The 27,911-nt window shown below is 37.3% G+C and overlaps 1 protein-coding gene across 1 annotated transcript; it reads left to right on the top strand.

Annotated features, from left to right (window-relative positions):
• On the top strand, positions 1 to 27,911 carry RASSF9 (Ras association domain family member 9). The gene is given in 3 exon segments (XM_025438992.3): positions 1 to 425; positions 23,156 to 23,900; positions 23,902 to 27,911. Coding segments are annotated over 3 exon segments (1,308 nt in total). The 5' UTR covers positions 1 to 378; the 3' UTR covers positions 24,418 to 27,911.

Genomic DNA, 27,911 nt, shown 5'->3' with positions numbered 1-27,911 from the left:
GCGGGCTGGGAGGGGGGGTGGCTCCGGCCCACCGGGTCCGGGGCTCGGTTCCCGGGACGGACGGGGGCGCTCGGCGGGGGTCGGGGCGTCCGCTGGTGGCCCCGGAACCCGGCAGGGGCCCCGCCCCCCCGCCCTTCCCGCTCCGGACGCCGCCCGGAGGTCGAGGCTGGGCGGCCGCCCGAGGCGCCGGGGCCACCGCGATCGGGACCCCGCCCCCGCCCCGCCCCGCCCCGCCCCGCCCCGCCGGCCCGGCCCGCGAGCCTCCTGCCGCTGCCGCTGCTGCTGCGCTGGGCGCCCGCCCGTCCGGGAGCCCCGGCCCCGCCGCCCGCGCAGCCCCCGCAGCCCCCGGCGCGACCTCGGCCCCGCGGCGCCGGCCCCATGGCTCCCTTCGGGCGGAGCCTGCTGCGGACCCGGCACCGGAGCAGGTGAGGCGCGGCGGGCGCCCCTCGGGGAGGCCGGGCCCCGGGGGGGGGGTCGGCGCCGGGGGAAGCGCGGTGGCGGCCGCGGGGCCCGGGGCCGGGCAGGCCGGGAACGTGCCCGGAGGAGGTCGGGACCGGGCGCGGGAGGCTCCCGGCAGCTGCCCCCCCCCCCCCCCGGGCGTTTTCCTGCGATTTAACTTTGATTCCTTTTGCTGCTTCAGGCCTGCAGTGCGCGTGGTGGAAATGTGCTAAATACGGGTTTTTCGCTCTTTCTCCCTCTCTCTGTTGCTGTGTCTCCCTCACACAACACACAGAGTTTTCTTGAGCCGGTAGGTGTGTCTCAGTCCCATTAAATATTTTAGTAACACCCCAGTGTTACTTTTTTTTTTTTTTTTGTGCTAAAACCATGTGAGGATCATTTTAGACACGGGGTTTGGTCTTTTAATATATTTATTTGGGGAATAAGGGCTTTTCCATAACTCTCCTCTCCATCATGCTTGTTAGTACTTGTCAAAATTTACTCAGGGTAGATTTCAAAGCATCCAATTACACGGTAGGAAGTGACACAATTATTTCAGAGTGTCTGCAAGATAATTTGTGGTGATACAACCTAAAAGTCCATCTTTACATTTGGTGCGCAGACGGCTGCTTGAAAAATTCTGTTTTTAACTCATTCCAGATGCATTCATGATTCAGTTGATTGTTTGCTTAAGAAGCCAGAACAATAATGAGTACCATGAAACTCCCTAAACCAGTTCTATTTGCTAATAATTTGGTAACGGATCACAAATATGGCATTTCTTGTACCTAGTGAGACTACGCTAAAATAAAGGATTCTGGCTGGATATTCTTTAAAAACATGTTAATGATGGTGGTTGAAAATAAGTGTGTATTTTAGTCGGGTCAGGGCATTAAAACTATCCCAAAAGTCTTTCCTTGCCAACAGAAGACACTTACTACCTCTTTTTTTTAAAGAAATTTTTTTTGAGACTTACTACTTCCTAAATGATTGTTCAGTAGCATTATTTTTGAAGTATGTTGGTTTAAATGCCATCAAAAAAATATTAAAATTACTGGGGGCAAAGTTCGTGGTCTTACAAAACAGATGATGTTTCTGGCATGCTGATCCTTCTAAGCGTACTCTTACATCTTATAGTTCAGGGCTGCTTCATGTATGTGTGTTTTTGTTTTTGATTATTATTAATTCTAGAATTCTGTAACTGGTATGCCAAGAACTTTGTGGTGCGCCCCTGTGAGTTTCCCTCAGGGAGGTGCATGTCTACTTCGGTTATTTCAATTTTGCCACTGTGCCATCTACCCACAAAACTGGCTTTCATCCAGGGAGGTGAGTATACAGTTTTTAATATGAGAGCTTCTATGCAAAATTTTAAAATAATGGAGAGAACAATAAAAAATGAGGAGTTCAACAGTATTTCAAGTTTCTCTGAGAAAATGGAATGGTGCTCCCGGCGGTGATGCTTTATTAAGAACGTGTTTTGATAAAAGCGGTAATAGTGAGGTTATGTAGAAGTTGCTCTGATCCTTGAGTGCTTCCCTTTACAAATTTGTATTTTTCCACCCTTAAGAAAAATGTAAGCCACAGCAGCGGTCAGAGAGATAAAAATATGGGTATCTCAAACTAAGGGGTACAGAAGCCGCATGGTGTATTGAGATAGAATTAATGTGTATTTCTTTTTTTCAGTGTCCAGTATTTGCTATACAGGAGATATTTTTATTTTGTTCTATTTTTGCACCTTCTCAAAGGTGAAACTGTAGATAAAACTTAGTGACATGATTACATCTATCTATTTTGTTTGCTGGGTTCCATAATTATTTGAATAATCTTATTTGGACATATAAAAACTATCTTTCCTTAAATGACAGGTGATTCATCCTTTGATTGTAAATGCAATTGACGATAAGACATTTATCTGATAACAGCTAAGGCATTCCTCAAATATATAGTTTAAAACTTGTAGAATGTAAAGGAAGAATTTGAGAAACGCATTTGTCTATCTTGCGATGTATAATTTACACAAGTAAAGGAGCTACTTGAACATCATTGCATCTTTGTCAGCAAGGGAAAAAAATGCAGATTACTAAAAGGAATAGTAGGAATTTGAGATCATAAAATTTTGACAAAGTTTATTTATTGAACTTCTCTGCATCTATTCTCTTTCCGTCTTTTCAAAGTCTGAGGCATGAAATCTAGAAAATACGGCTTTAGAGAGAGCAGTGCCCTCTCTAGTCACCATTGTGTTTCTATGCCTAGGACGGTGCCTGGCATATTATGGACCTGTGATGCAGTTATTTATATGATGTTGTAAATTAAATTATAAAACATAGTTGCTATTTTATTCTCTACTCAGTGTCTGAGCTCAGCTGGTATTGTATACAAATGAATACTTCTTAAAGGATTGGTTGACATTTGATATAATCCAAAACCCAAGGAAATAGATAAACAATTTTATGGATTTGGACGCCGAGTTAATCCTATTCCACTAGATAATCTTTTTCTAAAATTTAAGAAGCATATAAATAAAAAACTGGGAAACAGTCTTTAGGAAATTTGAGAATAACGCATAGCCGTGAATGATTGTATTTTGGCACACAAAACTGGTATGCTTTTCATTTCTAACTTTCATGTAAATAAAAGAAATGGGGCCAATCTAGGATCCTTTATGTTTATAATCAGAATTAATCTTTTAAAATTTTCTAATTGTAATAACAGTGCCACAAAGGCTTCATCAGAAGGAAGAATTAAGTTTTGCGGTTAGGGTAAAAGTTGTGGGCAAGATGGATGTTTTCTCTGAAATTAGAAATATGGTGTTTTGTGAATTCTGCAGAATGGAGAATTGTTGTGTACTATTTTGTCTAACCTCAAATAATACTTAAAATGTCCCTGAAATTGGATTGAGAAATGTCTGATATTTGAGTACGTACATCTTTTTAGTTCCCAGGAGTTTCTGAAAGAGATTTTCCCTAATGATACTTGGTAACTTAAGTAGTTATTAGTTGGCAGCAGATAGCCCATTAGGAACAATGACTGGAATGCTCTATCTCTGGCAAAACTACACCGAGGGCAGTGAAGGCCGTGAAATTGAGCTCTAGGTTAAATCTTGAATTGTTACCCCAACTGTAAGCCAACTTAAAAATCCACTACATAAGATGTTGTATTATGTACTGTATTAATTCATGAAACATGTCAAGGCGATAAAGGTTCTTAAGTGGACTTTTTGAAAAAAGAATGTTTAAAAGTTTGTAGCTGGTTAACAGTTTTATTTATAGAACAACTTTATTACCCGGACTGCATAACTTAGAAAGTTTGGATGTTATTTGATTGGCATGTAGTTCCAGGAGATCTGATGATAGCTCTAAAAATTCCCTAAAAATGGGGCTGTCTTCTTTTAATTTTAGTTCTGAAAATAGAATCAAGTTGGGTAGTGGCATGTATTTACCTCCTCCAGAAGTATGTAGGTTCCAGTCCTTGATAGTTAATCTTTGTCTCTAGCAAATTGGCTTTCTAAAATGAGGAAATATGTTATCTGTACTATGTGTATGTGGAAAAGAAAAATTCAAAATGCTTCTGTGCTCTAATGTTCTTTAATGTATACTTGCCTCGGAATTTTTAAAGACATCTTTTTGGCAAAACACGTACAACACGTACTAGCTTTTTAAAAAGCTAGACTGTGATTCCATTTCTGTGTAACCTGTTGTAATTCTGCTCCTTCTAGAGAAAGTTTGCGTATTTGTTGATTATCATTTAAGAAAAATTACTAAGGTGAATGGTCACCCAAGGGCAAAGTAATTACTTCATGTAAATGGAATAGAATCGTGGGTATGTGTTGAGCACTGGAGGCGAAATGCAAGGTATTTCAAGAATAAGAATGACCAGTGAGTATTAAATATGCCAACAAACAAGGGAAGTTATCCTCAAAGGTTTCTATCTGCAGGTTAGAGTGGCCTCTGTTTTGATAAAGTGACATAAGATATCTATAAAACATTCTCATGAGTATACTCAGTGAGAGCAGGGACCTTACCCGTCTTGTTCCTTTTTAGATAAGCAGTGAATAGCTTCTCAAATATTTGTTGATTGAATAAATGAATTCAACATATACTCTTCAAATATAGCTGGTCCCCATACAGTACATGGGTCAGGGTACATCGGTACATTTATGTTGACTGGATGCATAGGTAACTGGAATGAATCCATAAGTTCAAAGTGGACCTCCCATTATTCCTGCTCTTAGGCGCAGCTCCTCCTTCCTATCAAGGGCCATATCTGATAAATAGACTTTACTGGGCTTTTGATAGAAAACAAACCAAAAGAGCAGGATAGCTCATCTTCTCAAGAGATGCTCTTCCTTCCTTTCCTGTTCCAAGCATGTATATCAGTGAGGTTTGGCAGGTGGTGGTGAATGGCTACTATAGATGCCACCACTAAGTGTGGAACATCTTCTTTTGAGATAAGAGGGAAATATGATTAGCAAATATTTGTTTTCTTACATGATACGAGGATCTGTTCTCTTTGTATAAGATAATTATACTTCATGAGACAAAGGGATATTCTAGAAATAGGCAGAAAAATATCTTGGCTAAGAATTCCAGCAGACATTAGGTTATATCTCAGATATACCATTACTAATCATGTGCCCTTGGGCAAATATTTAATCTTTTTAATACAACCACAACAATAATAATAGCATACAAGGGAAAATCCAAGTTTGGCAGTTAGAGGAGGGTTGCTTTTTAATACACAATTATGAATAAAAGTATTACTAAGGTGATTTTGGAAAAGACAACTGTACAAATGAGGCAGTCCTTCTGTTTAAGCTTCATTAGCTTCAGGGTAAGTCCACCTCTGCTAATACTTCTTAGAGCACTATGTGCTCTGAGTGATTTACACAATACATAAAATAATGTTGTGAAGAAGGTACTATTATTATTTTGCCTGTTTTACATTTGAAGCCATTAAGACTGAGCAGTGCAATAATTAGTAAGTGGCAGAGGTAGGATTCAAATCTGTGCCTTTAACCATTATTGCATATGGCCTATTTAGGACTTAGTTTTCTCATCTCTAAAACAGAGTTAATCCTAAACCATTAGTATGAGATTAAAGCTAGTTATATTTAAAGGACAGCACAATATTAGAATAGTAATACAAGCTCAATAAATATTCACTCTTTGTTTAGGCCTATAGGATTGAAATGCGATGAAGTATATCTAAGTTTTTAATATTTAGACATGGTATATTTTGGTCTTTGAAATGTCAGCAGAACTTCTCTATCCCCACTGATCATTTTTCCTCCTTAGATTTAAAGAGGTATATTATAAATTACTGAATATGGTTAGAATGAGTCTATCAGTGTTATATAAAACTATCTTTTGATCTTGACATAATATTTGAATTCTAAATTTTTTTTTTAATTTTTATTTATTTATGATAGTCACACACACACACACACACAGAGAGAGAGGCAGAGACACAGGCAGAGGGAGAAGCAGGCTCCATGCACCGGGAGCCCGACGTGGGATTCGATCCCGGATCTCCAGGATCGCGCCCTGGGCCAAAGGCAGGCGCCGAACCGCTGCGCCACCCAGGGATCCCAATATTTGAATTCTGATAGCTTTTAGGCTTAATCCTCACACCTCTTTTGAGCCAAATTTTTAGACCATTAACGATTTGGCAATGTGTAGCACGCCATAGTTTAAGGGATGTTTCCTTATGTGTCCTTGAGGAGTTTTTATAAAAAGAAAGGATACATAATTTAATTTTTTTAGTCTTAGATTTATCTAATAAAATGAGAGATTGAATTCGATTTTTATTTTTTTAATTGTTTTAAAGATTTTATTTATTTATTTATTTGAGAGAGAGAATGAGCGAAGAATGCACATGCGAGAGAGCACTAGTTGGGGAGGGAGAGGAGAAGCAGACTCTAAATGGGGGGGGGGGGGCTGGAACCCGAACCATGACCTGAGCCAAAGGTAGATGCTTAACAGACTAAGCCACCCAGACACCCCTGAATTAGATTTTTAAAGTCCCTTTAATTTCTAAGGTTCTATAATTCTAAAATACCCACTGCAGAATAGAGTTTAATTCTCTTGTCTTGCTTGTTTACCTTTTCAAGATAACTTATGAAAGAGAATTAAAAGATGTGGACGCCTGGTGGCTCAGTGGTTGAGCCTCGGCCTTCAGCTCAGGCTGTGATCCCAGGGAGCCTGCTTCTCTCACTGCCTGTGTCTCTGCCTCCCTCTCTCTATGTCTCTCATAAATAAATAAATCTTTTTTGTTTTTTTTAAAGAAAGAAAATAGAATTAAAAGATAGATTTTTTTTTATGTGTAATTTTATTTTACCCAAAACATGATGCCTTGCCACATAACTCCTACCATGAAAGGTAGTATTATGGCAAAAATCAAATGTTTATTTCCAACTTGATTAGTTTATAAATTATAATATCTGGGAATTATTGAGAGTTTGCTGTTTGCTATGCAGAATTTTAAGCTTAATAACACAAGTATAAGAATATTAGGAGTAGCTGTCTTTTTATTTCAGTTCTTCAGGCCTCGTGGACTCTCTATTTGGTATTGTACCAGACATGCAAAGACACAACCTCATTCCTAAGAGATTAAACTAATTGAGAGAACAGCAGTGTAGTTAAATATCTCAAGCATGAACTTTCTTCCAAATCACTCTTCCATGGGAAACTATCTTTGACAGGATAGGTAAAATCACAATCTTTATGAAGCAATTAAGAAGACGAGAGTATACTCTCTTGCAGTTGTAGAAGGCTGTTCCTTTGTACAGTAGGTGCTCAATAAATGTTTTTGATTGCCTCTAAGAAGAAGTCTATGAAAGAGGAGTACATGGAGGTAAAGGAAAATAAAAGGAGCATCATCGTAATTAGATAGCATTTATTAAACTCCCACAGTGAGGGGACAGGCTTGGACAAGAGTAGGGAACACAATACGATGCATAAAAATATGTAGGAGGGGGCTGAATCACACGGTGGTAAGTCTGACTAAGATACAGGATAATCAAGAGATAAGGATCAAGAAGCAGGTGGAAATGGGGTCAGTTTGGCAAGATTCCATAATCTCAGCTGGGTTGGTTTAAAAAAAAAAGAATTTACAATTGAGGAAGTATACAGAAAAATTTTAAAGATCTGTGTATATAGCAGTATTAGACTTACAGTCAAATAGTGGCTGATGTTCCTTCTAATAATCATATTAATATTTTAAAGATTTTATTTATTTATTCACAAGACAGAGAGAGAGGCAGAGGGAGAAGCAGGCTCCCCTCGGAGAGCCTGATGGGGGACTTGATTCCAGGACCCCAGGATCATGCCCTGAGCCAAAGGCAGACACTGAACCACTGAGCCACCCAGGCGTCCCCTAATAATAGTATTAAATTGGTCAGTTTACATCAGTTTGTAAAATGGGGTTATTCTATTTTGTGGACATTTTTAACTTTATTAATGCAGATAGTGGTCCAACTTTAGCTAAAGTTTTTATGCTCACTGATTATGGTACACGATGGCTGAGGCTTCATGACGGACTGCACAGTGTAGGCTTGTTCTCAACCAATGACTAGGATGTTTTTTAGCCACCTCGGATACCTTCGGCTACTCTAATGCTCCTCATTCACTCTGATGGTTTTCAATCCCTTTGGAATTCCCTAAAGTGATGGTCCAACTGAGGGTACTTATGATCCAGGGACAAAGCATTAGTCTGGGGAGACCATAGTCTTTCATAGGAGATAGAGCTCGAGGATACCTATTTTTCGATCTGCAGCTAAGGAGCTTACATTTGCCTGGAAGCCATGAGGGATGCTCTTGAAAAACCGTGGGTGTTTCCATGGGGTAGACATATAATAACTGCAATCTCCTATGAAGAAAAGAGTTGTACACAATTAGGAAAAGTACTTGTGAGGCTATTGTGGACCTGAGATGCCATCTTTTTTTAATAGTGCCAAGAATTAGGCATTTTTTAGCAGAAGATTTTAAACTATTAGCCTTGGTTTCTTGACCATCTGTTCTCCTACTCTGATAATGAAAGCCAAGGAATTTCTTCCTAGAACTATTAATGATAGGCATGAAACTTAGGCTATGTTACTTTTTAAAAAACTGTTGATCATCTTTAGTGGTTCTACCTTTAATTAGGAGAACTTGATGTGATCACAGTCTCCAGGATTAAGTGAAATGACAACTTGTGCTATATAATACTTTCCACAGTCCGAGCATACTGCTGTTTTATCTGCCTTAGCTTCTAAAAACAAACCATTCATCAACTATCCCGCTTTGTCAGATTTGGCATCTACTTATATTTATTTGCCTGTGCTGACTCAAGATGATGGTTATTTGATGATTTTTTAAAAAATTCAGAAATATTAGATGAACCACATATTTGGAGGAGGATGAAAGATTAAAAATGAATCAGATATAGGCTATATCTGAGATATACAGACATACATAAATAATTAAAATATAAGGCAGGCATTTTAAGGTATCAATAAAATTCATGCATTCAACAATAAAATTTATTTACCTTGTAATATGTGCTAGATGTTTTAGGTGCTGGGGATAAAATAGCAGGAGAGATAGTCGAGATCTCTGCTCTCACTGAACTGATGGTGATGGGGTGGATAGGCAAACAACAGACAATAAATGAACAAGACATGTCAGATGGTGATTGTTGTTAAAAGTCATTATGGAAGCAGAATTTATAGGAATTCAAAATTGAGTGGATGGGGCAACAGAAAATATCGGGATGAGAAAAAAAGAATCAATAATAACTATAATTTTGAGTCTCAACTGGGAACATGATTGTATCATCACAAAGAACAGAAAAAATGGCACAGGTGATTTTGGGGAGGGAACATCAGGGTGAAGAGTGAAAAATGCAAGGTGTAATTTGTATGTTCCCAAATATTCCACCTCCAAACACCTGGTGTTTGGACACATTGCACCTGAGATAGGACTGTGAAAGCAGCCTTTCATCCAGCCTACTCTCATACCTCTGACGTCCATATGGGACTGATTAATATGGATTGTACTGCACCTGGAACAGGGCTTTAAAGGCAAAAGACTGGTTTCCTAGTCAGGGCCTTCGAGCTGACTAATCCTGTGCTAAACCCACTCAATCTCCGTGAAGCATTTAGCATCCATCCTTTTAGTGATCCTTTAATCATTACCTGTGGTCTAAGTTACTTCCAAGATGGCCATCACTTCCAAGATGGTCCAAGAGATTGTAAATTTCTTCTGTTTAGAGACTACAGGATCCCTATAATCCCTTGGAGAGTCATACATAGAATGATGTGGATATGGGAGTTTAAATAATGTCATAGTATTTAGATAATGTATTCTCGATTTTTGGTGCAGGTAAATCATCTAGGTCAGCGGTCAGCAAACATTTTGTGAAAAGGCCAAATAATTAATATTTTAGGTTTCTTGGACCATGATATCACTACCTCAACTACTAAACTCTGTCAATGTAGTATTGGAACAGTTGCAGACAATCCATAATTAAAAGAGCATGACTGTATTCCAATAAAACTTTACTTACAAAAATAGGTGGTGGGACAGTTGTAACTACCAGGCCCTAGTTGACTGGCAAATTCTCATTGCTTACTTCCCCCAAACGTACTTCCACCTCCATGCTGCAAAACATCAAACAAACATTTAGCATCTACTATGTTAGGCACTTAGGCTTTGTAGATGAAAGATTCAGTCCAGGACCCAACTGACAAACTAGAGAAAGAGAAAAGTAGAAAATGCTGTTACTGAATGCATCAAGAAAGGGCACCCATTTCCATCTGGGGTGGAGGCAAGGGGGTTATTCAGAGAAGGAAAGGGAATTTCCCTAACAGAAGGGACATTTGAAGAAGAGCGTGAGCCAAATGGAGAAGAGAGAGAAAGGGTAATTCAGGCAAGGAAATAGGTTACAAGAAAAGCCCGGAGTGAAAACAAAACATGAAATCTAAAGTGATAGATGACAATCCTCAGAGGGTTATCAGTAAATTAGGGATAGCTAGTTATCTACATATTAATGTGCATATTGACAAGTGCTTGCCTATGATTTGGGGGCATCCGGTCATGGAAGCAATCCTAGGAGTAGGCAGGAGAGAGAGGGAGAGGCAAAGACAGGAGAGGGGGGAGACAGATTTAAAAAGGACTTAGAGACCATTTAAAGACTTTAATAGGGACGCCTGGGTGGCTCAGCGTTTGAGCATCTGCCTTCAGCTCAGGTCATGATCCCAGGGTCCTGGGATCAAGTCCCACGTTGGGCTTCCCACAGGGAGCCTGCTTCTCCCTCTCCCTGTGTCTCTGCCTCTTTCTCTAGGTCTCTCATGAATAAAAAAATAAAATCTTAAAAAAAAAAGACTTTGATCAAGGAAGATATAGAGGGAGATTTGTAGTTTTAAAGGAGCAGACTGGCAATATTCTGGAGCACAGATGTGAAGTGAGCAGAAGTTTATAATGAGACCGTATGTAATAGCTTACTGCAGTAATCTGTTGTGAAACAGAGTTGTCTGAATCATAATAATCGTGGTAGACATAAAGGCGCATATTTAAGACATTTGGGGGAATGAATAAAGCAGACTTACTGACTGGTTGTTAGAGGGGAATGAGACAAAAAGGAACCTGGGAAGACCATGGTTTTCAAGGTTGAGAGAAAGGATGGGTGGACCGCAATCACATTCTAGAAGGCAGATGGAAGAGTTTGGAATCTGAGAGAAGAGGATGATGAATTAGTTTTGATCCATCAAATTTGAGGTTCCTGTGGATTATACCATGTAAAGATGAAGTAAACAGGCAAAAAAGGAAGTTGGGAATGCAGGTCCGGAGCTCAAGGACAAAATATTTAGATTTGAGAATATCAGCATACAATTGACTGATAAAGTTGTTGACAACATTAGAGTCACCCACTAAAATGAGTTTAGTGAGACAAGAAATGAGTCACAGGAACCAAGGGGATGCCATTTGTATAGTTATTATTACTTATTGCATAATAAAACTTCCTAAAGTTAGTGGCTGAAAACAACACCTTGTTATTTGTCTTGATTCTTTTTAGATTTTTGTTATTTTAAAATATTTTATTTATTTACTTACATATTACTTGTTTATTTTGATTCTGTGGGTAAACTGGGGGAGGTTTTTCTTCTGGTTTCACCTGGGCTCTCTCAATGAAGGCCTCGGGTTGGCCGAGGTCTAGGTTCAGATGGGACAACTGAGAAGGCTGGGTCTCTCTCTCCATATGGTCTTTCATCTCAGGCTTTTTCATCAAGCAGCTGTACCAGGACGGCATTCCAGGAGGAAGAAAGCAGAAGCTGCAAGACTTCTTGAGGCCTGGACTCCAGAAATTGCATACATGGTTCTTACCACATGCTACTGGCCATGGCAAGTCCCAAGGTCTATTCAGGGAGGAGGAAATAGATTCCACCTCTTGATGGAAGACTCTGTGGCCACCCTGCATGACACCTACATTTATTGAATGTGCAGAGGAAGCAGAGCCTGGGCGGGATCTGTGAAGGAGAAGCTAGAAAGGTAAAGCAAGAAGCTTCGAGGGTGAAATCCAGGAGTCAAGACGTGGATTGCTTCAAGAATGGGAAGGAAAGATCACAATACATAATGTTGCAAAGAGGTCAAGTTGAATCAGTTCCAGGGTGCTGGGTTTGGCAGTTAGGAGATCTCTGACAAGCCTAAGAAGAAACGTGTCTGTTGAGGGTGGGTGCGGTGGAAATCACTTTATGGTCACTTTATGGTCACTTTGTGGTGGGCTCTTGTAACTGAAAAGTGGAGAATTAATGAAAGTGACTGTGGATTGCTATTTGAGTTTGTGAAGGAAAGAGTTGGTGCAAATGTGTGGCCAAAATGATAGTAGTTACAATGTGACAGGAAAGTGGGAAGGACCAGGGGAAAAGGTAGAGGATGAAAGGAGTTTAAAAGGGGATACATTTTAGGGCAAAGTTCTAGAGAAGGTGGAGGCAGTGAGATTCAGAGCATATGAAAAAGTTTAAAGTTTGGGGAAAGCAAATGGATATATGATGCTTTTGACCTGGATGACCACTGTGTTTCTCTTATCAGTGATACTTTCAAGTATCTGCTTTTTTAAACAAAATGACATGACAAGCCCCAGTATATTCCTGCTTCTACAAGGTAGACATCTTTTTGTTGCTCTGCAGGTAATTTATTTGTGACTAATGCAAAGAGCTGATTATTTCAGATGAAGCTTCCATTTGGAAGTCACATATTATTATAGAGTATGTTCAGAAAGTGAAAATCAGGGATAAAGGAGCTCATCTTGTGTTTTTAGCTATCCTACTGGATAATGTAAATTCTTACATATTTTTAGTGCCATTCAAATGCCAACAGATTTCAGAATCCATTTAGGGAGGGAAGAGTAGGTGGCTGCAGGCAGGTACAAGCTAAAAAGTCACCATCATTAGGAAATATCTTCCACTAAGTAGGCAAAACCTATTATGGATTTAGCTGCCCACAGGAAAACCCATGCTAATAGTTGGCATAACTACAACTGTCATTAAACTAAATATTCAGGCTAGGGAACTTTCCTTTAATAAGTATATGTATGGTTTGTTATAAAATATTTCTCTCAAAAGTACAAATAAACAAGGAAACTTGAGGTATTTGCCAGGCACAGGTGACACTGGGAATTGAGCCTAAGAATCTCCAATGAGATTAGATATTTGCTCAGCATTTCATCTGGTAAATACTATGTGTTAAATATTTACATTTTTTATTAAATCAATTTCCGGAATCTGAACTAGGAGCTTAATTTACTTAACCCCCAGTTGTCTCCAATACACATTCTTTACACATTCCTTTCCCTTTTCTCTGTTTATGGGATTTATATATTACAGCTTACCCTGCAATTATGTTACGTGGAGGGTTTTTCTTACCCTGCATGTCTGGCTTACTTCCTAGGAGATTAAATTGGCATTAGTAGAACATAAAATTTGTGATTTCCGTGTGTGTGTGTGTGTGTGTGTGTGTAAATCCTTAACCTCTTTGCCTCAGTTTCCTAATCTGTAAAATGGGTTTAACAGTAGGACCCATCTGGCAGGGTTGTGATAAAAATGAACTGAGTTAATGTATATAAAACATTTAGAACAATGCCTGGCACATACTAAGCATTCAAGAAAGTGAGCTACTATCCAATGTACCCTTCATGCACACCCCTTTTCTCCTTAGTCACGTCACTATTTTTTGAGTACCTGTCCTTCTACTATCAGGTCCACACATAATCATGTGAAATCACAATTTGAAGGGGTCTTCTTTACAGTCAAGATCTAAAGTATTTTTATTTGTTTATTTATTTATTTTTACATAAACTCTACTCCCAATTTGGGGCTCAAACTCATGACATCATCAGGATCAAGAGTCGCGTGCTATACCTACTGAGCCAGCCAAGTACCCTTCTAGACAAGATCTCAATTGGCATATTGCCCCAAGTTAAATCTCTTGAACCTCTTTTATTTAATCAGACTTTCTTCAAAGAGTTACAGGACTGGATAATGAACTGAAGACATTGAGGCCAATTACTATGCCTTTATTATTATTTATTAAATATGACTTAAGTTTTATGATTGTTTTTTAGTTTTTGGAATTTTATACTATATCGGTTCAGAGTCTGTCTCATGATTTTCAATAATGTTGAAAAAATGTTGGTCTTGAATTTTTAGAATCTAAGTGCAGCTTTTCTCCTTCTGAGCTACATGACAAATTCCTGAACATAAGGATCATCGTATCTTCTCTATCATTTTATCCTCAGCATTTATTCACATTGGCTAAAACTACAGTTTCATTAACAACTATTGAAACAAGTTATAAAACTCATAAGACCGTGATTCAGAATGGACAAGTTGTTTGGAAGATAACTAACTTGGGATGGATTCAATTACTTTTGCATAGAACTTAAAAAAAAAAATACATTTAAGCTTTTATCCTTACCCAATTTTGTCTTTAGATTTCTGTTTGTGTTTGGGTCATTCCTTTTATTACAAAGTTGCCCATTCATATACAAAATATAAATTTTTCTTTTTTTTTTTTTAATTTATGATAGTCACACAGAGAGAGAGAGAGAGAGGCAGAGACATAGGCAGAGGAAGAAGCAGGCTCCATGCACCAGGAGCCCGACGTGGGATTCAATCCTGGGTCTCCAGGATTGCACCCTGGGCCAAAGGCAGGCGCCAAACCGCTGCGCCACCCAGGGATCCCAAATTTTTCTCTTATATAATATTGATGAAGCTAAGTAATTTATTAACTAATTATAGTTGTACTGTGATAATTTTGATTATTGGGAAAAGATGCTATTAAATTTGGAAGTATGTGGTATTTTTGTTTGAAAATAGCATGTGATTTAAATGTTCAGCATCCAGACTAATTATTTATGGCATCCTCAACATTTTAAATTTTATGATTGGCATGAATTTGGGCTTGTAAACTCAAAATTAGTTCATAACCTTTGGTATGGAACTTAATTTGGCAGACTTGCTTTTTATCATCATCCATCTTTATTCTTCAATGAATTATGTGCTTTTATTCAAAGAAATGTGAATTTTTACAGGGTATTGTCAGGTTTGAGCCTGAGATAAATGTGCTGAGTTCAAATTTCTCTTCTTAATATTGTCTTGTAGCTCCCATTTCCATTCATCATTTCTGAAGCTTGCATTGTTGGGTTATTCTATCTCCCAGTATTATTTACTGATATGTTTTTAATATGAGTGCCACATCTAGTGAGCTATACATTGAAGGGTCTATTTGATTGGATGTCATACAGTGTGAGAGTCATACCTCTCTCTAGGGTAAGATGTTTTGAGAAAGAACTGCCTAAGAATGGTTTTCATAATTTCATAGCCATCCATCTTTTCTATAAAAAATACATTATGAGGCACTAAACCTGCTTTCTGCTGGATCAGAATCTGTGCAAGAACTAAGTTTTTTTCTCTGTTTTGCTATCTTGGATTTCATTAATCAGGATACAGGACACAAAAATGAATTGCATATGTATTCATGTTCATATGTTCCTCACTATAGCGTTGAATTGCACAGTGATATCAGGATAAAATTAACTTCTATCTTTTGAGGAGTATAAATGTTTTGGGGTTTAATAAATAACTTGAAGGGAATAGGTTGTATTATGAATGAAGAAAATACACAGGAGACAGTTCTCATTTCCTTATGGAATGAGAAGTTTGAAAAGCATTTATTTACTTTCACCCTCATAGAAAAAAACATATTATGACAATATCTTTGCTTGACCAAAGGTTGGTAAAATGTAGAACATTCACAACCCTTGCTTTGTATTCGGCAATCAGCACAAAGCCCCAGATTTGTAAATATAATGTCATCTGCCATTTCATTTGAGCAATAGTGACTTCTGGACAGTATTAAAATTCAGGGTGTCTTCTAAATAACCCAAGCGAGACAGTGTTTTGTTCAGTGTAGTTTTATCCCTAGGGTAGTTTTAAAGGCTATTTCTGACTTATCTAGACATTTTACGTGCCTACAAGGCCCCCTGCCTTGCCTGGGCACTAGAGATATTTTCTCTCATTTCCCACGGTTGTTTCTGGGAATTTCCCTTTCTTTTGTTTTTTTTTTTTTTTTTTTTATTTTGAGAGAGAGCAGGAGCAGGGGGAGAGGCAGAGGCAGAAGGAGAGGGAGAAGCAGACTCCCAGTGAGCAGGGAGCAAGGCTTGATCCCGGGACCCTGAGATCATGACCCCAGTGGAAGGCAGTTGGGTTAACCAACTGAGCCACCTGGGGGAGCCTGGGCTCAGTGGGTTGGGAGCTTCCCTTTTATCCTGTAAAGACTAAGGTATTGTTGGGCCAGCTCCTGGGGGGCTTGGTCAGTTAAGTGGCTACTTTTCGGCTCAGGTCATGACCTCCAGGTCCTGGGATTGAGCCCTACATCATCTCATCAGGCTCCCTGCGCAACAGGGAGTCTTCCTCTCCCTTTCCCCCTCCCCCCACCTGCTCATGTTCTCTCTCTCTCTCTCAAATAAATAAAATCTTAAAAAAAAGAAAAAGCTAAGATATTGTCTTGACCTCCTCTTCTCTCAAACTCTGGGTCCGTTCCTATTTCTGGTCTTTGTCCCTTCTGTCAGGGCAGAAGAGATTGCAAAGTAGTAAGAGAGCAACACAAAAGCCCCTTCTACAGACTCCCATCTCCCAGCACACCGCTGACACTGTGCTGGCCTCTTGACCATTTCCTTCATGTCATAGGTATTCAACTACTATTTCTTAATGAAGAACAAAGATTTACTAGTCCTGAATGGAAATTAAAGATTTACTAGTCCTAAACTAAAATTAACCCTATTCTGAATGTTTGTGTTTCTATTGGATCTAAATGCAGATATCAATATTCCTTAGGACCGGTTCTGAGATTAACAGAGGGAAATCCAGTTGGGCAGGATTAATAATAACAAACATAAAACAGGCTGTGGGGTGAAAGGAGAAAAGAATGTTGCGTTTGTATTCCATTAAGGAGAATGCCAACTTTCATCATTTATTTTAGAGTACTTAAGATGGGAAATGTCTCCTTTGTTTATTATTTCTGTTTTCATAAATTTTAGTATTAGATTTTCCAAGAAGATGCAAAAAAAAAAAGGGGGGGTGGTAAAAGGTGAAGCTTTGTAGTAGTAAATCTGGAACACAATTTTTCCATTGCACCACTATTAACATTTGTGGCTGGATAAGCTTTTACTGCTAGACAACTATTCTGTGCATTGTGGGATGATTATGTTCCCAGACTCAACACACTAGATGGTAGTAGCACCCCTGGGCTCTAACATAAAAATCAAAAATGTCTCCATGTATTGTTAATATCTCCTGGGGTGGGGGGGCCAAAATCACCCCTGATAGAGAACCATTGGTTTAGAAGGAAGGAATCTCCAGTTTAAAAAATAGGTAATAGGAATAAGAAGGAAACAGAATAGTGTTTGAGCATTGGACCAAGACTGAGATACGCCCCCAAAGCTCCACAGTTCTTCATCTTTCATACGGATGGATCCTTCCGTCAGAATGTTCAGGCACAGGTACCAGCAATAGCTGGGAACTGAAAAAGTTCTAACTATTGATTTCTAAGCATGAATATGGTTCCCAAGAGATATAAGCAATTAAAACATTTCACTGAGTCACTCCTATACATAGCAGCTAGCTTGTGCCAGTATCAGACTTTCTGGGCTGACCTCCGAAATAGTTGTAATAGAGGTTCTATGGAAAATTTATTTGCATGTTCAAATATTTTCCATAAATATCTATAGACTGCATTCTAGTGATCATATACTGGGTTTTAAAAGCATATCTTGTAATGTAATTCTTAATTAGTGAATTATCATTTTAATGATTCTTATTGGTTTGAAAAGTAGGCCTCCATATGAAACATTTGTCCTAATAAGTTTTATATGTCAACTTTCAATTAAACTTTAATGTTAATATACACTAGGGATAAATGTTGCTCTTTGATTTTTTCCCTGTACCCCAACTTCAGCGTCCTTTTCCTCTGGACAACTGAATAAAGATGGCCACAGTTTATCCATTTATCTTCATTTTTCTCTGCTTTCACACAGAATCTTTTCTCAGGAAATATGTATTTCCCGAGATCTTCAAATTGTCACTGTAATATCGTAGTAAGTATTTTATCTTAACTCCAGATTTAGATAGTTAATTTATCCTCTGATGCTTTGTGCATAATTACTCAGTGGAAGTGTGTTGAAGAAATATTTGGGTGTATTAACATTGCATTTGTAATTACAAGCCAACTCAGTTCTGTGTCATTGTTTTTGTGGTATTAAAATTAATTATCAATGGAGAAATATTTTCAATTTCATAATTGACAATAGAGTGAAGGCAAGAAATCCAATATTTAATTTTTATTATTTCAGAGTGAATATGGAAAAGTACCCGTAAGTGAAGTTAATACATGTTGTTTAAGAGTTTTATTTAGCATATAAATCTTATTTTTCTGATGATATTCCAAAAAAGGTAAACAGTGAATTATGAAATAGTTGAAATATATATATATATACACACACACATATATGTATATATGTATTAGTGTATTGAACCTCATTAGTACAATTTTAATCAAAATCAGAGGGTTATAAATCAGAGAAAGAATAAAATCATTCTTGGCTTATCTGTGATCCAAAGATTCTATTAATGATGCTTTAAAATGTCTCTTATTGACCAAACAGTTATGTTACACTGGAAGTACACATGCAAAAAAACTGATGAGTTGAAACAGGTGAAAAAATATAGTGAGGCAGGTTGGAAAATATTTGTAAAATAATATTGTTAACTACCATAGCAAGGTCAATAAGATTGCTGAATGGGCATACTAAAAACACTCCTCCCCTCTCTGCTTTAATAACAGTAATTTTGTTATTAGTGTTAATAACCTATATTTACCCAGTAAATTTTTCACAGTTCTCAAAGGTCTCTTACTCATTCTGTTATTTAATATTTGCAGCAACCTTATGAAAAATGCGAGTCAGATATTGCAGTATTACAGTGAAGGGTACAGAGGATTGGAAAATGAATGGATAGAAACTTCATCAGAGGCCATATTGTAAAATAAATACAGTTTTCAAAGTTAGAGGTCTGTTTAAAAAGTAGATTTTAAACATGATGAATCTTTTACTAGGTATGGAAGATTTATTATGGAAATTCATTGGTCATTACTTTTAAACATATTCAATCTAAGGGCAGAACTTTTGAAAATTATCTGGTTTGAATGATGGTTGTAAAAATCCCTCAAAATATTTAGAGATAAATGACTCAAGAAAATATAAAGATGTTTAAGGTAGACTTAAAAAAATGGAACAAGTGAGACTGTGAGGTTGCTATTAAGGCACTAATTTGCCTATACATAATGTGGAAATAATAGTATCTTTAGGTGTGCTTAATGACTATTAGGGTTACATTATCCACATGGGCTGAAAAGTAGCAGATATCTATGGGAGGCCACAATACACAAGCACTTAATCTTCCAAAACAAAAAAGGTCCCAACTGGGATAGGGGTATGGAAGTATTGGGGAATTGTCACCTACATCATCATTATTATTCGACGAAGGGTACCAAAGGATTCCCTGATCTCTGCCTCTCAGTCTGCTTCGCCACTATAGTGTAGGGCTGAAGAAGTTACAGGTCATGTGTCATCCTTTCTTACAGACCCAGAGCTCATGTTTCCAGAAAATGGAACAGGGCATAGGGATGACTCTTAAGAAAACAACAGTAAGGTCTGAATATATATTATGTGATCTGTCAGCTAATGCCGGTGCCCAGGCCTGTCAGTAGTTTTTTAGTATTGCATCAGAGTAAGAACAAGATTAACAAGGAAAAGGCACAGAAGAAGATAACACATTCTTGCACACTTTTCTCCATGACTGGCCATTGGGAAAAGTCTTCCCTTGACCAATGGAGTATTCTAATGGGACATTAGAGTTCCATTCCTGTCAAAGGCAAATTTATAAAATAATGTTCCTAGTAAAAAAGTAGTGTATTTTATGATTTTTTTCTCCAACTTAATCCACATATCTAAATGATCAAACTAGGGATGCCTGGCTGGCTCAGTCAATAGAGCACGTGACTCTTGATCTTGGGGATGTAAGTTCCAGCCTCATATTGGGTTTAAACATTTTTTTATTTTTTATTTATTTATGATAGTCACACACAGTGAGAGAGAGAGGCAGAGACACAGGCAGAGGGAGAAGCAGGCTCCATGCACCGGGAGCCCGACGTGGGATTCGATCCTGGGTCTCCAGGATTGCGCCCTGGGCCAAAGGCAGGTGCCCAACCACTGCGCCACCCAGGGATCCCCTCGTATTGGGTTTAGAGATTACTTAAAAAATTTTTTAAAAAGAGAATCATCAAACTAATAAACTTGTTTTTACATTGCACTCTGGAGCCTACTTTCTTGCTTGGGTTTGAATCCTCAATGCACCTCGAACTGTGCAAGTCATTAAAAACCCCTGTGCTTTAGTTTCTTTATCTGTAAAATGGTGATAATATTATTACCTACCTTATTATCCTACCTTGTGAGGATTAAATGACTTGAGACTTGATATACGCAAGAGCTTAGAACAGTTTATTAAATGTTTTATGGCCGATGGTTATAATCTTTAGTGTTATTTATTTTTAGTAGGATATTTTTTTAGTTTAACCATGAATACTAAAAAAATAGTATAAAATAAAGATGTCCTATGTTCTTAGTTTTAATGTAATAGCTATTGGCATTATCTTATAAGCTTGACAATTACAACAGTTACTCCATTTTGTTATTTTTACCATTATTTATGCAAATTACATATTGAAATACTTGTAATTTTTAAAAATATTTTATTTTTATTTATTCATGAGAGACACAGAGAGAGGCAGAGACACAGGCAGAGGGAGAAGCAGGCTCCATGCAGGGATCCCGATGTGGGACTCGATCTCGGGACTCCAGGATCACACCCTGGGCTGAAGGCAGGCGCTAAACTGCCGAGCCACCCAGGGATCCCCAAAATAGTTGTAATTTAATATAAAGTAAGTGCATGGCGCATGGTTTACTTCTTTTCAAATTATGCAATTTGAAAGGTAAACTTCCAACACCTGCATAAAGTAAAAAAAAAAAAAAAAAAGTTAATTTTGAGTATCTCGTATGCATGATCCAAACAGATGAAAGTAATGATTAATTTAGAAGTAATTTGTGCTGTAGAGCCATAACACAAACAGTAGTTACTTTAAGTGCTTATTTATTTTTGCTTAGAATGTATTTGTGTGCTATTCCTCTACTAATTAAAATATGAAATAATTCTATTGTTCTAAATTCTATTCTACCCACTTGTTGCTGCTTAGAATTATTGAATGATGAGTTGTAAATATTATCAAATATCACATTATTCAATGCTGGCTCATTAAATGTTAAATATTTTATAAGAGAATAATTACAGCCCCGTATGACTTTTTGAATAATTATTTATAAAATTTTGGTAGAGTTGGATATTTAAATTTGGAGGGTATCCTTTTTTATTTGGTGTCATTGATTTGTTCTTTCACTGTTAGTAGTCACTCTATGACCTCAGGAAAGTCAATAACCAAGGTGTAATAATTGGGCATTTAAAATAAAGATAATCCTGCAGGATTAGTCACTATTGGTACTAAAACATAAACACTATAAATTCTAAGTGTTAAAACATTCTAGAAGCCAGGGAAAATTTCTTTCATATAATACTTCAAGAATCATATGCTTTGAGGGTGCTACATAAATAAAGTAACTTTCACAGCAAGCCAATTACTATTTGAAAATCTTGTCTCCACAAATCATATTGGATTATAATTCAGTATATGTCATTTCTTACCATTCTTTTAAGGAGATATTATGAAAGACAGGGTCAATTTGATTTACGCTCATGATGGAAATACAATCATAAAAATTCTCTACAGGGAATAGCCTAGAAACCACTGAACTTTCTTCTTTTACTACCTCTGTGGTTTTTTCTTTTCTTCAGAAAGCTGATTTTTCCCTGCCCCTCTGTGCTACAAAGGAGATTACAATCAAGTCTTTACTTGTATATACGTCCCACCTCTGACCACTTCCTAATACCTCTGCTGCTAAAACCCTAGTCCAGGCAATTCTCTCTTTTTTAGATCTCTGCACAAGGCTTTCAACTAAGCTTTCCTGCCTCTGCTTTTGCCCTCCCCCCCCCCCCTTTTTACACCCATGCCATTAAACAAGCCAGATATACCTAAAGCATAAATTTGATCATAAATCTCCTTTGCATAAACCTTTCTCATGGCTTCTCCGTAAAACTGGAACAAAATCCAAATGCCTTATCCTGGGATATGCATTTCTGCTAGATCTCATCACCTTTCATTCGACCGTTCCTCCAGCAACAATCCCCACCTCCACTACCCTCAAGTCTCCCAACTACATTCTCATTCTTTCTGTCTTTAGAACACATGCCTCATGACCCTTGCACTTCTGTTCACTTTTAGAATTCTTCCCTCAGATCTTTGATTGCCTCCTCAAAATTTATGCCCCTATTCAAAGGTCATCTTCTTAGAGAAGTCTCTCCTAAATACTCCGAATAAAATAGACTTCTCTTTCTTCCAAGTCTTTCTCTGTCTCTTTACCCTGTTTAATTTTGTTTAGTATTTACCACTACCTGCTATTACAATAATCATCTGTGTTGTCTTCTCCTTTGTGTACTGCTGTGTCTTTAGTATTGTCAGACATGTCTGGCATATGGTTGGCATATAATAAACATCTGTTGAACGAAAGTATGGCTGTTTTCAATAATGGGCTGTTTTTTAGCTCTATGACTCTACTATCATCCCAGCATTCCTACCTATGCTTCCATCGTCTTTCTCTGGTCCTAAGGCTCCAGGCAAAATGGTCGTATTTTATCTCTTTTTATTCATCTCCACTTTGATTATTGTCTTAACTCTAGCCATTCTGATCGTAGTTATATTGTGGCTGACTTCTGTAGATAAAATAGCCTCAGTTGTCTTTGATGACAGTTTGCTCTTTCCAGAGCCCACCAGGGAATAAAAGGAATTAAGATATTTTCCAATTTTTTTCTTGCAGTAAAACTTCTGATTCATATGTAGTCTCAAGCTCAAGATACAGCTCTCATTAAGGATAAAATCTGGAAAGAGTATTAAAGTTAAATCATGTTTCTGAGCTTACACAGGTGATGACAGAAATATAATGTACTTTGTTTTTCTTTTAGATCTCCCACTAAAGGCATGGATTCAGAGGAGAAGGAAATTGTGGTTTGGGTTTGCCAAGAAGAGAAGATCGTCTGTGGGTTAACTAAACGCACCACCTCTGCTGATGTCATCCAGGCTTTGCTTGAGGAACATGAGACTACATTTGGAGAGAAACGATTTCTGCTGGGGAAGCCCAGTGATTACTGCATCATAGAAAAGTGGAGAGGCTCAGAACGGGTTCTTCCTCCACTCACTAGGATCCTGAAGCTTTGGAAAGCTTGGGGAGATGAGCAGCCCAATATGCAATTTGTTTTGGTTAAAGCAGATGCTTTTCTTCCGGTTCCATTGTGGCGGACAGCTGAAGCCAAATTAGTGCAAAACACAGAAAAAGTGTGGGAACTCAGTCCAGCAAATTACATGAAGACATTACCACCAGATAAACAAAAAAGAATAGTCAGAAAAACGTTCCGGAAACTGGCTAAAATTAAGCAGGACACCGTTTCCCATGATCGAGATAGTATGGAGACATTAGTTCATCTGATCATTTCCCAGGACCATACTATTCATCAGCAAGTCAAGAGAATGAAAGAGCTGGATCTGGAAATTGAAAAGTGTGAAGCTAAGTTCCACCTTGATAGGGTAGAAAATGATGGAGAAAATTATGTCCAGGATGCATATTTAATGCCCAGTTTCAGTGAAGTTGCGCAAAAGCTGGACTTGCATTCTGATGAAAACCAGATTTTGGAGGACCTGACTGAAAATGACTGGAATCGTACACCTGGAGGAAAGATTAGCATATTACCGAATGCTCATTGAGAAGCTCTCTGCTGAAATAGAAAAAGAGGTAAAAAGTGTTTGCACAGAGATAAATGAGGACGCAGAAGGGGCAGCTGCAGGTGAGCTTGAAAGCTCCAATTTAGAGAATGTCAAGTGTGATTTGGAGAAAAGCATGAAAGCTGGTTTGAAAATCCACTCTCACTTGAGTGGCATCCAGAAGGAGATTAAATACACTGACTCATTGCTTCAGATGAAAGCAAAAGAGTATGAATTCCTGGCCAAGGAGTTTAATTCACTTCATATTAGCAACAAAGATGGATACCAGCTAAAGGAAAACAGAGGGAAGGAATCTGAGGTCCCCAACAGCAGTGGGGAGGTTCCCTCCTTGACTCAAAGAGTATTTAACTTGTATACAAATGACACGGACTCAGACACTGGTATCAGCTCTAACCATAGTCAGGACTCAGAAACAACTGGAGGAGACATGGTGCTATTGTCAACATAATTTGACTGGCTTGTCTCTGACCTACTACCTTAATGTTCATGTTTGTTTAATAGGAAACTTTATTTTAGATGTCACATTCTGAGAACGATGTAAATCATGTTAAGTATTCAGTAGCTAATACAAATGAGAAAATTTATTTTTGATTTAAGAGTTCTAAAGTGACCTAATTATTACAAGTTCAGGCGGTGAGCTGTTTATTAGGAATGCAGCACAAATAGCTTGCAGGTGTAGAACAGAAATAATTTGATGGGAATTATAATCTCTTACAGTTTCTTTGAGAAATGATTTATGCAAACAGAACCAGTTCTTAATATTGCAGTCAATATATTGGAACTATTCACGTGAACAAGTAAAATCAAAAATGCGCTGTAACATATTTTTTCAAAGCTGTATTATTGGAATTTTTAAGTCTGTAAAGTACATGACAGCTATTCTGTTGTAACTGTATGAATTCAAGTCTTGGTTCTTCCTGTTGATACTTAGAATGCACTTCATCTCTGTCACTTTCTGAACCCCTCTACCTGTTTTAAGATGACGAGAAGTGGGAAGGGCTGCCCATGGGACATGTATATAGATCTAGCAGTGGATTGGATGGGGGTTACAGAGGAGAAAGAACCATGTTGTTAAGAACTAAGTCTGGGCTTTCTCTGACAAAGCAAAAATCTTCTGATCGAACAAATGGTGGGAGCAGGTTCGTTTTTTGAGTGAGGTGTGATGTGGGTTACAGAGAAAATCACAGGGTCGCAGTCCTGTTTATTTACACCCTGTCTACAAAAGTCCAAGAGAGGCAACTTGTGGTCCTTTGTGTGGGTAAAACAGAGTTCTGTATACTCTAAGTATTAGCATTTTGTCTCTGAACCTACAGAGGGGAACTCACATGGACATTTTATTCTGTTACACTGGAATTCAGATTGTCTCTGTAGATCTTCAGCTAAGGTGCAAAAAAAAAAAAAAAAAAAGATTAGCTTTAGCTCTAACCCCACATCTCCCCCAAGGATGCTAGTAAATATCCAACAAACTGAACGGATAATATAGGATAATTTAGATCCTACCTTGAGTGACACTCATTAGAGTGCCAAACTAGGCTTGGTTTTACCTGGTGTTTAGTTAGGAAGTTTTCCTCCCTCTCTCCCTTCTCTGCTTCTTGCCAGTAAACACATGATGTCATCATATTGTAAACAGTTAGTTTTATTATACTGTTAAATAAATATCACTGTGGTTTATTTTTTCTTTAAGACACTTTTCCTGTATGTCAGTGTCCATGCAAGTAAGAATATTATTTTACTTAAGTTTTCATATGTGGATATGGTGAAGATTTGTTTTTCTCATTCCTTTTTATTCCCATTCTTACTGTAGTGCATGTTTTAACTGAGTTTCCTATTTTTTCATTTCTCCATCCCCCAGACTTTTCACCATTCTTTGGGAAGATATTTAGAATGTTTAGGATTTCACTTTTGGAGAGCATCTATCTGTGTTATTATTTCTCACACCTAAGATAATGCTAAGGCTTCGGTTGAAATTGGCTAGTAGAGAATGTAGGAATTTCAGGGAAAACATATTGATTAAAAAGTAATAATGTTAACATTATTAATTTAAAAAAAGAAGGGAATTGAATAGTCATCTAAGAAAGGGAAGTTTATTTGCCAAATATCTCATTAAATCATTCAACAATAGGGCAAGTTATTGATAAAGTCATTGTTCACTTCTGGGGATTAAATTCATAAGATTGTCATTAGTGATAAACCAATTGCAATGTTGAAAGCAATCTCTTTGGATTACTCTGGTGAGAAAATAATGAAAAGAACATTACTTATATGCTATAAAATTTGATTACTTATCTGAATTCAGAAGAGGTTCTGATAAGAGATCAGACTGGACAGATAATTTCATTTTAGAATCTTTGAATTAACTTCTGCTTTTATATAGTTAAGTACAGTGATACATTCTAAGGACCACTCCTATATTTTTACAATATGTTATATTATAAGCTCTTGTCAGAAAGCAGAACCATTGATTTTTAAATTCACTTTAGAATTTCTATTTGTTTTTTAGTTACACAAATGTATTTGTGCTTTTGATTCATGAGAATATTAAATCTTCAGTTACCATGCTGAATCTTTAATTTAGAGTAATATATTAGTACAGATATAAGGCAACTACAATTGCCCTCATCTCTGGATACTGAGCTATTCTTTATTAAATTGAGAATTTGAATTATAAATATAGAACTTGACCTAAGCTTTAATGTTTAGTTTTAATTATGTATAGAATCTTTAAAGTGTTTATAAATTTTTGAGTAACCTAACAGGTTAACTATGAAATTGCTATATGCAGCTAGAAGTAGCAAACCAAAGCTGACTATTCTTCCTTCTTGTAACATCTTATATTTTCATGGACTGTACTGTGTTCATTCTCCCCCTCGTAATGCCTTTTTTCCCCTCCATCCACCATACATGGAAACCTACCCATTTTGCTTTTTTAACATGTTATGTCTTCTACGAAACACTTATTCCATTTAATCAGTTGTAATATCTTATCTCTGAGCCTACAACTATTTTAGGTGTACTTTTCATAGAGGAGCACTTATATTACTGCTTAGTTTATATTTATTTATGCACTACCTAATTTCCCTTGCCCAATGTATTTTTTACTGTTTTATTACTTTGTTTTCTGTCTTATTAACTGTAATCCCTCCAATCAACCTCTTTACCTCTTTGCCCTTCAATTTTTGAATTGAAATGGTAAATTTTAGAAGGCCGCAGCCATTTAAAAAAATCATTTCTATGTGTGATAAATGATGCTCATGAGTTTTATATGTAAATATGCATTTTAGCAGACTTAAAAGAGTAACAGTAATTCTACTTATGAATTCTTTAGGGGAGGCACTAAATCTTTGTGGTATGAAAAAAATTTTAAATTGGTAAATTTTTTATTTTAAAGTCAAGGTTACTGATTTAAGGCAATGCAAATATTACCTTTTAAAGGGCTCTCAATGGTTAAATTATGGTATTTTCCTTTGCATTGTATGCATGTAGGAAAAAATATATTATCCTGCATAATATATTGAATTGAATGGAGTTGAATTTTAAGTAGTAGACACAAACTTTCAAACAATGTCCTAAATGAAATAATCTATTTTATTTTCTCTAACTCAAAAAAATAAATGTCCTCTCAGTGTATTGAACCTATTCTAATCTATTAAATTTTTATTTTTATATTATTTAAACATTGTACGTGACAAAATATACTTCTGTGGCTGCATTTTATAGTTTTTCAAAATAGGATTGTTGTTTTATTTAGAATGTATTTTTCTAGTTGACAAAAGCAATATCTTTTAATCCAGATATAGATTTTTAAAAAATATTTAGGCTATTTCTTCTCATACTACCTGACTGGTTTAATAAACCTGATGTAACAAATATAAAATATATATCATTTCTTCAAGTGTAACTAATCCAGAATAATAAAAGAAATAGTTGTATCCTTTCATGTGA

Source organism: Canis lupus, chromosome 15 (genome assembly GCF_003254725.2).
Source record: "Canis lupus dingo isolate Sandy chromosome 15, ASM325472v2, whole genome shotgun sequence".
Lineage (NCBI taxonomy): Eukaryota > Metazoa > Chordata > Mammalia > Carnivora > Canidae > Canis > Canis lupus.
This window is presented reverse-complemented; position numbering and strand designations above follow the sequence as displayed.